An 11,252-nucleotide genomic window follows, 5' to 3' on the forward strand; every position below is an offset into this window, starting at 1 on the left:
TGTCTCTATCTTTCTGCCTCTCCCTTCCTCTCTGAAATCAATTTTAAAAATTAAATATATATATATAGATGTAAAGTTCTTTATAGTTTGCTTAAAATACCATCACTAATAGGAAGGAATGTTAATTGTGCCCTTGGCAAAGAATTCTTAAAGAATAGAATCACTAAGCACCCATTACAGCTACCATTATTTAACATATATTGTCAGTAATTTACTGTACATTTTTCTGCCAATAGTATAAAATCTTTATTAGTGCTTATAGTACATCCATAGTATATAACGCATTCCACTAAACATATACCAGGCATGAACCCTGCCTATCTTAAAAAACAAAACAAACAAAATAAAAAAAACACAACAATTGGATCTGGGAATAAACCCACAAATGCTGACAACAACTCATATGTTCTAACCACCAGATACTACTTTTCTCCAGAACAACAAACCACACACATAGCATTCAAAATACCCTTTATTTTGACCAAGATTATGGTTATGTGCTGTGCTAAGTTATAGTTGAATTGGTATTCTATAAGCTTCAAACTACTTTGACATTTTGGTGAAAACATCTAAGATCGTGGACACAACACAAGATTTCTATTTTGTAAAGACAAGTGAATAAATAATCATCAACAAATCCAAAAACTAAGAGAAAAAGTAATTACAGATATGTCAATGAGAAAATTCACATGAGAAAGACAGGAAAAATGCTTGTGGTTTACTGACTAAAGCTCAGTCACTAAGAACCTGTATACTCATATGGATAAGGTTTCATAATCATAGATTCAGTCATTACTCATATTACTCTTCTCTTTGCTTCCTCACAAAGATAATAACGGCCTTGAGCATGAGAAATTGACTACTAACTGCCTCAGGTAAAAATATGACAATCACCCTGGCAATGAAGACAAATCGACAAGTTCAATATAATCAAGCTTTTAGTTGGAAACTAAATCACACGTAACTAAAAACATACTTATATTTCTATTTTCTGCACAGGTGTAAAAAATTGCTAATTACTGAAACTATTCAATTAACACTAAAGTATTATAAATACCTGGTACAAATATTTATTAAATGAACAAATACATAGATATAAAACAGCAAGACTGTCGCGTGTTTAGACAACAAATGGAAAACGAAATGTGACTTAAGGTCTCAAAACACCAAATCATTATTTTTGGATCAGGATATGTCCTTTACAAAATATAAGTGTAAATATATCCAAGAGAAATGAAAACATACCAGTATATCCATGTAAAAACTTGTTCATGACTTTTCATAGCATTGTTCACAATAGCCAAAAACACAATTCAATGTCCATTAACTGGTGAATACATAAATAAAAATGTAGTGTAGCCACATAATAGAATATTATTTAGTTATAAAAAGAAAAAAGTATTGATAGATGCTATAACATGGATGAACCCTGAAAGTATTATGCTAAATAAAAGAGGCCAGCTCTTGCACCTCAGCCACTGGCATGCCATCCAGACTTCAGGGCCACGTGAGCCACGGCCACATCTATAAGCACAGGAAGCATTGGGGAAGAAAGGGTTATGCTGGTGGCTTGCATCATCACAGGATCAACTTCAACAAATATTACCCAGGTTCCTTTGGGAAAGTTGATATGAGGCATTACCACTTAAAGAGGAACCAGAGCTTCTGCCCAACCCGTCAACCTTGAAAAACTGTGGTCCCTGGTCAGTGAGCAGACACGGGTAAATACTGCCAAAAGCAAGACTGGAGCTGCTCCTATCACTGATGTGGTGTGATCGGGCTCCTACAAAGTTCTGGGGAAGGGAAAGCTCCCAAAGCAGCCTGTCACTGTGAAGGCCAAATTCTTCAGCAGAAGAGCTGAGGAGAAGATTAAGGGTGTTGGTGGGGCCTGTGTCCTGGTAGCTTGAAGCTACATGGAGGGAAGGTCATTAAAATGTCCACAAGTTAAAAACAAACCAAAAAAAAAGAGGCCAGACACAAAGGCCACACATTGTATAATTCCATTATATGAAATCTGTAGACAAATCTATAAATCTAGGGAGACAAAAGTACATTAGTGGTTACCTATGGACTCTGCCTATCTTTAACAAAAAGACTTGGATCTGGGAATAAACCCACAAACACTGGTGGGGGGTTAAGGGCATGCTGGGAAGTGACTGCTAATAGGTACTGAATTTTTTTTCTGGTGTTATAAAATTTATTGCAGTGTGGCTGAACAACTCTGTGAATATACTCAAAACAACTGAATTGTACAAAAGGACAAATATGATATGATTCCACTTATGTAAGATACCTGGAGTAGTCAAATTCATAGAGACAGAAAGTAGAATGGAGGTTCCCAGAGACAGAGAATCATCAAACATATCATCAAACCTCAGAAGGACGGCAGGGGATGGCGAGGGGGGTGAGGGGGATTAGAGATCAACCAAAGGACTTGTATGCATGCATATAAGCATAACCAATGGACAGAGACACTGGGGCGGTGGGGGAATGTCCTGGGGGGTGGGAGTGGCCAGGGAGCGTCGATGGGGAAAAAGGAGACGTATGTAATACTTTAAACAATAAAGAATAAAAAAAAAATAAGGTGTGTGTATATAAAGTAAGAACATTAAAATTGCCACCACTATGGGTAAACTCTAAGTCTATAATCATGAAAGTTGAGTGGTTCAGCTAATAGCTTCTGATTAGCCTGGAATAAGATGATCAAACATGCCAAGGTCAGAACGCTAGTCTTAATTTAACATTCTGACTGCCTCTACACTACATCTCCCACGCGTGCGCGCGCACGCGTGTGCGCGCACAAACACACACACACACACACAGAGCTGAGCGATTTCATCTACTCCTTGGCTCCAACTTCCATGCGCTGATCTCTACTCCTATATTCCTCTTGCTCCATTATTCTGCGGTGCTCATTGGGCAGAAACTCCCAGGTTTTTGAAAACCTCTCAAACATCATATGCTCAGAATCCACAAAAATGGAAGGGTAAGAAAAGAGACCTGGAATAAGAAGGACCTGGGACTCACCACTGACTAGCTGGGTAGTCATAGAGAAGTAACTGAACCTTTCTGAGTTTCTACTTCCTTACTTTTAAAACGAGAATAACTACCCCCACAGGATTATTCAGAGGATTAAACCATATAACTGTGTATAAAGTACCCAGAGGTTGACAAACCAAGCATTTTAAAGTTTGAGCATATATGTGACTATGTCATGCAACACTTTAAGTTTTACACTAATATACTGCATTAATAACCTCATCATTGTTGAGACCTTTGTTCCCTAATGTTACAGACTGAACTATGTCCCCCTAAAGATCATATGTTGAAGCCCTAGCCCTCAGTGTGACTATATTTGGACATAGGAGCTTTAAAGAGGTAATTAAGGTTAAACGAGGTCATAATGAGATGGGGCCCTAATCCAATAGGACTGGTGTCTTTTAAAAGAGGAAGACACAATGAAGGCACCTATGAACAAAAGAAAGGACAAGTGAGAATACAACAAAAAGACAGACCCATCTGCAAGCTGACAAAGCCTCAGGAGAAAGCAACCCACCCACACCTTGATCTTAAGACTTCTAGCCTGTAGAATTGTGAGAAAATAAATTTCTGTTTTTTAAGCTATATAGTCTGTCCTACTCTGTGGTATTTTGTTATGGCAGCCTTAGCAGATTAATATACCCAGAATACATTTATTGAAAATGAAAGGCCCAGCTGGCATGGTTCAGTGGTTGAGCATCAACCTGTGAACCAGGAGGTCACGGTTCAATTTCTGGTCAAGGCAATGCCCTGGTCACAGGCTGGATCCCCAGTTGGGCGTGCAGGAGGCAGCAATCAATGATTCTCTTTCATCATTGATGTTTCTCTCTTTCCTCTCTGAAATCAATAAAAAAAATTTTAATGAAAGAATTATATTGATATATTGAATAATTTTAAATACAGTAGAATTATACATAAGTAGCCTAAAGTATTGAAGTTCATTGCTTTAATTTTTAAAACTTATTAACTTCAAAGCTGCTTAACAACAGACAACATAAATATCATAAATGACAAAATATTGGATCAACAACTTCAGGACAGCTTAGATGCAACAGATGGATGACAAAATGTTAGCTGAAAAGGTGGTATGCATGCTGAAACACAGATTCTTAGGAGAAATAGTAAGAAGAAAACATTTCTCTGAATTTGTAGAAACATCTATTGTTAACTGATTATAATATAAAGCAAACAGAAGTTCCAATTATAGAAAAGATCTAGGCACTAGGTAAGTTCTTATACTAACGAGACTTTACCACTGTTTATTATATGTACTTCTTGTGAACTTAGCCTACTTTTTTTTCTAATATGGTTACTGGTTCCCTAGAATAAGTAAGGAAGCTGCACATCCTATATAATAAAAGGCTAATATGCAAATAGACCAAACGACAGAACAACTGAACAACCAGTTGCTATGATGTGCGTTGACCACCAGGCCATTGGCAGCAGGCGGCAGAGCATGGAACATGGCGGGTGTCGGCCGTGGCAGCGGGACAGTGGAGCAGGTGAGCAGAGATGCCAGACCAAGGCGGGGCGCCAGTCCCTGTCATCAGGGCAAGCCTCTGGTGGTTATTGAAAATTCTTTGCTGCCATGCACTGTGGTCCTGCCCAGTACTCACACCTGCTACTGGCACCAGCACTGTTTGTACCCGCTGCCAGTGCCAGAGCTGCCGCTCGCACCTGCAACCAGAGCTTTCGCTCGCTGCTGGTGCCAGTCCCGAATGCTCAGCACGAGTCCCGATTGCTCGGCGCTGTCAGTGGGTGTGAGCGGTGGCTGCCAGCTCCGATTGCCCCTGAGGGCTTCAACACCTCCCCCTGCTCCTGAGGGGCAATTGTGGCAGCAGCCACCACTCGCACCGGCTGATGGCGCCAGCCCCAATCGCTCCACACTATCAGCGGGCTTTGAGTGGGGCCAGCGTCACCAACACATGGGAGTGGTGGCAGCAGGAGCGGGTCTGCCGGCAGACAAGACAGGGGGCTACAGCGGAAGGGGCCAGGCAGGGGCGCGGAGGATGGGCCAAGACCCGCCCCTGTGCCCACTGTAGCCTCACGGCCCATAGTTCCTTTCAAGGTGCATGAATTCGTGCACTGGGCCCCTAGTTAATAAATAATGTGCTATGTTCCCAGCACCAATAACAGTGTCTTAGGAACTCAATAAACAATTCTTGAGTTAATGTATAGGGTCCTTTTCAATAACATTTTGTATGTAAAAGTTGTTAAAATCATACTCTTTTCCTTGTGAGGAATGAGAATATTAAAATATTTGAGAAAAAAAGTCTTCTAATTTCTAAGTTAGGGGGTCTTTAATAACATAACACTGGGAAAGAAGATATTCTTATTACTATGACATGATAAAGCATAAACTGTAACCAGAAAGGAGAACTACCTAAGGTATATTTAATTTTCTTTCTTATTTCATTTTTTAATTAGTTTACTTCCTTACTCTTTTTAAGCTTTCATTCCTACCTACACATATTAACAGAGGAAGAAAAATAATTTAGGAATAAAATTGCCTCCCAGTAATTTCTACTTTCTGTTACATACATTAGATATATGGTTTACATACCATGTACTCTTACAATTTATAGTTTCTACTTAGTTTCACAGAGCTAGTAAGTGGCAGCCATTAGATTATATGAAATTTTGTTGATCTGATATGCCATAATCTGTTTAGTTATTCCTCTCTTAATGAGTGTTCAATATATTTCCCCTATTGCAAGCAAGTTGACTCCATGCTTAGCCATGGGCCAAATGCAGCTGGAATTACTTTTAGCTATAAGAAAATGTTTAATTTTTTAAATATTATATCATTTGACCTACACATTGTATCAGATGAAGGAATACATACTGTTCAACTGGAGAGTTGAACACAGAATAGTAGTGAAACCTTAAGCTTCTCCCTCTTAAATTGGTTGAGGACCCTACGTATAGTATATTTCATTGCTTTAAGCTTGAGGGTAATTGTGTTCAGTTATAAGAAATTATTATTTGTTTATGCTCAGAAGATGCACATGCTCAGAACAAGTTTGAGTTTACAAAACTTAAGATTAAAACACTACAATTTATTTATACTAGTATTTAATAATTATAACAAACTTATGAATCAAATATCCTTTTTCCTTATTTTTTTAAAAATAACTGTATTCATGTAAATTCACTTTCTAATAGAAACAATATCTAATATAGAGAGAGCTGCTATGTGCCAAACACTATTTTAAATGTATTAAATACATACATACATTATTTAATGCCTCTGACATCTTGCAATTTATATTAAAGAAGAAAAGTAACAAACACTAGTGGGTTTAAAATTAATAAATATATTGATTTTCTTGACACAGTCTTAAAGACATCTATGTTCTTATATTCTCATACCTTGCCACAATACTGTAATAACTTACATAGCATTTTCAAATTTTACTTATCACTTGTGAGAAAGGAATTACTATTCCACAAAAGTGTAAAGAGAAATTAAGAGGTTAAATTTCACAAATGATAATTGGCATAGATGGAAGTAGAATTCACATCCGTTAGGCCAATCATACTCTTTTCCTTGTGAGGAAAGAGAAGTAAAGATCCACAACTGCAGGTTAGAAAATCACTGACAGAGACTGTATGCTGGGTAGAAGCTACAAGAGAAAAGTAGATCTCAAGAGAAAAGTAGATCTCTTGACAAAAAATAGCTCCAATCTTTGCATTAAAATTACAGTTCAATTTAAAGAGCTTGGCTCTCCACTGGTAAAGCACTTAGGAGGTATAGTAACTGTTTAATAAAAATTGCTGACCTGACTGGTAGGAATAGTATGTACTATTCTTTAATTATTGAACTTAAAATCCCTTATAAGTACACTTTAAACTTTGTATATGCTTCCACATGCATAATTATTCTATGATTATAATGGATATTAGGATGTAATAAATGCAGAATATTTTATATCTCCTTAAGTAGAAAAAAATGTGTAAAAAGCAGGTGCACATTCTCATAACACCTCACACATGGTCAACAATTTGTCATACTTGCTAAAAACTGAAAGTTAACTACAACAGTCTAAAAATGTTTATAAACACAAATATTTTTTTAAAAACCTATAGCTTTCTTTTATCAAATGCGCACGTTAACCATTGAGATGCATTGATTCTAAGAATTTATTTTAAACTCTTAATTCTCTTTGATGCTCCTTTACATCAGCCTATGATCACCTGACAAGGAAACAGGTATACTAGTATCCAAGGAAATGCAACAACCTAGACTTACAAAAAATATTTTTTAAAATATATTTTTATTGATTTCAAAGAGGAAGGGAGAGGGAGAGATAGAAACATCCATGATGGGAGAGTCATTGATCGGCTGCCTCCTACACGCCCCACACTGGGGACCGAGCCCACAACCCGGCATGTGCCCTTAACTAGAATCAAACCCAGGACCCTTCGGTCTGAAGGCTGACACTCTATCCACTGAGCCAAACCAGCTACGGCTCAAAAATTTTAATGGAATGTTAATACAGGCACATCAAGAAAGATTTTACTCTTAGTAGTTATCTGTAAGCCAAGAGTAAGCAAAAAAACAAAAACACTTAAGTATATCATTAAAACTCACTGAGTCAAGGAAAATCTAGGGAAGGCAGAGTTTAGGAAAAGTACTGAGTTATTGGTACACATATATTTGCAAAATTACTTAATTTTTCACTTACATATCACTTTCACATTCTCTAATTTTATTTTAAAATATATTAAATTACACTGCAATAACAAAATTCTTTAATTCCCACAATTTTAGAGTTAAAAGTTCTGCTGATGTGGCCAATCTCATAAGAAAGATAAGCTAAAGTTTTCTAATGATCACAGCTTGTCCAAAAATTCTCTCAACTGGATGAAAATAGTATCAAAGTTTCAGTGTTAACATTTTCAAGAAAAACAAAACAAAAAAAAACAAATACACATAGGTCTTAACACATAATTGAGACAACTTATCAGATTAGGTCAGTCATTTCCAAGGCAATCAGAGGTTTTCCTTTTTTTTTTTTTTTTTGGCTTTAACAATACTACCATCAACATAAAATTTTTTAAAATGTAAACAAGTCCTAATGAGGTTTTAAAAAATTTGACAATTCTGTTTCCTGAATCAAACACAAATTTCAATTTTGTTATTTGAAAACATATTCAAGATTTGCATCTTCCACTTCCATATGCAAATTGTATATTTTTATGCATAAGCAAATCAAAATTCCAACATTTTAAAACCTACCAAAACAATTCTGCTATAAATAATAACATTTGTTAATATTTATAAAGGGATAACAGAAATTATGTTTTTTAATTCTCAACTTTATCATGAGGAAATTATTCAATTATGCTTCCTCTAAATTGCATTTAACTTGAAAAACTTAAAGGTAAAAAAAATAAACACTTTTACACAGACTTCAAAACAGAGTTCAAGAGTATAACATAATACAAAAAATTCTTTAACCAAATCCATATTTTACTGTTATTTATTACTATTCATTGAAGGAGGGCCTCTGAAGTAGTGTTTATCACTTTTTAAAAAGTGTACTTATTACATAAATTTGGCTCATAATGAGTAAATAGTGTGGTTTAGCTTATTATAAAACACAAGTAATTAAAATTCCAATAGTAATTAAATCAGGTATCTCTTTTTTTCCCCTTATGCATCACAATATACCTTCTCTTACTGGCTCACTGGTTGATTCTCCTTTTAGACTCAGCATCCTGGAGAAGCCATTGGAAAGAGTAGAGAAAATGCCACGGATGAAATATCCCTGCTGCTCAGACTCCACTGACCTCCCTGAAGTCTGCGATGGTCTCACAAATCTGATACTGCAGCGGGGTTCTGGCTCTGAAATAGATCTGGTGAATGGAACCCGAAATGACCGGGTGTTGGCCAGGTTCAGCTTCTCTGCTGATGTTCCAAGGACCTCATTAGCAGAAGCAGCAGCATTATCATCAACCATCTTTGGCAGGACCTTTTGTTGTAGTTCATCCAAGTCTCCTTTATTATTTTGCGTACTCTCTTTCTTGCCCACTTTGCACCTAAAGCTGGGATGTGTTTGCCACCGATAAGCACTCAATGGCTTTCCTAGATTGGAAACATCATGTTCATTTTTCTTCCTCTTGCTTTTCAATGGACCACACCATGGATAACTCTTTAAGCTTGTTCCTATCTCTGAATTTGCATAAGCAGGTTCTGATAAAGATCTTCGATAGCTTGGAGGATAAGATGATGTTTGTCTCTTAAAGATGTTCATCTTCCAGGACTCCATTTTTAAACAACTTCTCTAAGCTGAAAGTTCCCTCTACACTGTAGTCTTAGCAGTTGAACCACACTTGTCCATGCAGTCCAAAACATTCAACTGCTTAAGTAGCTTTTTTTGTGTGGCTTTGAACCACAGCAGATGTTGCTGCTTAAGGACTGGTGTCATGTTATTCTATTACCCCATTTTCCCAGATCTCCGAAATTTCAGCAGCACCCAAAAATCTCTTGCCTGAAGCAAATTATCTTCAGAGAACAGCAAAAGTAAAGATTTGCAGATCATCTTGCTCCCTTCCAGTAGGTTACATGTCTGTACTAGGTTTTCAGGAAATGATTTTTAAAAAAATAAGAAGTGAAATAAAAGCAACAAAAACCCACAGACACCTCTATGGACCAATAGTATTTAAGTGTTCACCATGCAAATGATAGTAGGTTAAAAACAGAATGTGAAAGTACTCAAGCTGACAGCTATACTTTCCGGAAGAAAAAAAACCCTGCCTAAAAGCCTGCTCTTTAAGTAACAGCTCTTCAGAATAGTTTTTGAAGTTTGGATTTCAGAAATTTAACTTCAAGCATTGCTATTTATAACACTTTTCTCAAAGTTAATATTGTTTTCCAACCAATAGGTAGTCTTGCTTTGAGTAGGCACTGCAAAGTAGAGGGAAAGGGACAAAAGAATGCCAAAATTTAAAGCCATTTTTATTATAAATATATTATGGCGAATTAAAAAAACACACATAAATGGATAAAAAGAGAAGAGGGATAAAGGACATTTGCTAGGAAAGACAGCAAAGAAAAAAATCTTAAGGCAAGATATTGTGGCAACTGGAACATAGGACCGTACATACTTAAATGATTTCTAGAAGGGAAAAGTTTGCTTTGTAAATTGAATTGGGGTAAGTTGTCTGGAAAACTATTCCCTATTTATTTAACCAAAGAAATTCCTTTATTCCTCTTTGTGCTGCTTACAATTTTAAAAAAAGAGCTGACTATTTAAAATTTTGTTAAAGTAAGTACCTTCTATTGAACCAAGACCATGAATGCCAAGATTTTGGTTGGGTGTTTTTTTTAACTGTCTGCTCATAAACTCCTGAAAATAGGGGTTTCAAATGGAAAGCCTGACAGACTTTAGACCACCAGTAAAAGAGATATAACATGGCTATCAAATCTCTTTGCAAGTTAAATAAAAAATGATGATTTCATCTGAAAAACTAAAAAACTACCCATGTATTTGTATAATGTGTACAATGAAAAAGTTCTCACACAAGTCTCTCTTATTAATGTAAAAATAGTAAATTTAGTAATATACCTATTCTTTTAAACATATTCAAATACTTTAATTATTTCCATTATCATAAAGCAATAAACTCATTTTCGTTTGCTTATATAGTCCCTAAACTTATACATTTCTATATTAATGTTGAAGTACTCGGCTTTCCCAAAAATATAATATATCAAATTAGAGTAACTTACAAGCATAATATGTTTCTTGTTTAAAAAAAAACAAAAGCCGAACCGGTTTGGCTCAGTGGATACAGCGTCGGCCTGCGGACTCAAGGGTCCCGGGTTCGGTTCCGGTCAAGGGCATGTACCCTGGTTGCGGGCACATCCCCGGTGGGGGGCGTGCAGGAGGCAGCTGATCGATCTCTCTCATCAATGTTTCTGGCTCTCTATCCCTCTCCCTTCTTCTCTGTAAAAAATCAATAAAATATATTTTAAAAAAAAACACACACACTCAGAAATATGAATTTGAAGAAAGAGAAAAAAAATAAACATTAAGCTCTAGTCTCTATTATGGCACATCAACCCATCCACAAAAATTAATCTGTGATGGAAAATATAAGACAATAATGCTTGCCAAAGAATCCAGAAGAGAATATTTCTGTGAACTGAGGATAGACAAAATTTCTTAGAATGCAGAAAACAATAACCATAATAGGAAAACATT

General features: G+C 36.3%; 1 protein-coding gene and 1 pseudogene across 2 annotated transcripts in view; one reads left to right on the forward strand and one right to left on the reverse strand.

The window, feature by feature from the left end:
* The window catches only part of RASAL2 (RAS protein activator like 2), a 168,568-nt gene extending 158,953 nt beyond the window's left edge, over positions 1-9,615 (reverse strand). For both annotated transcript variants that reach the window (XM_014528353.1, XM_014528352.1), the window contains exon 1: positions 8,717-9,615. In XM_014528353.1, the coding sequence (XP_014383839.1) occupies positions 8,717-9,314 (598 nt within the window). In that variant the 5' untranslated portion in view covers positions 9,315-9,615. The remainder of the gene's footprint in view (positions 1-8,716) is intronic.
* Positions 1,484-1,940, forward strand: LOC102260265 (annotated as a pseudogene).
* Positions 9,616-11,252: the final 1,637 nt, after the last annotated feature.

This window comes from Myotis brandtii, unplaced genomic scaffold, assembly GCF_000412655.1.
Source record: "Myotis brandtii unplaced genomic scaffold, ASM41265v1 scaffold630, whole genome shotgun sequence".
Taxonomy (NCBI): Eukaryota; Metazoa; Chordata; class Mammalia; order Chiroptera; family Vespertilionidae; genus Myotis; species Myotis brandtii.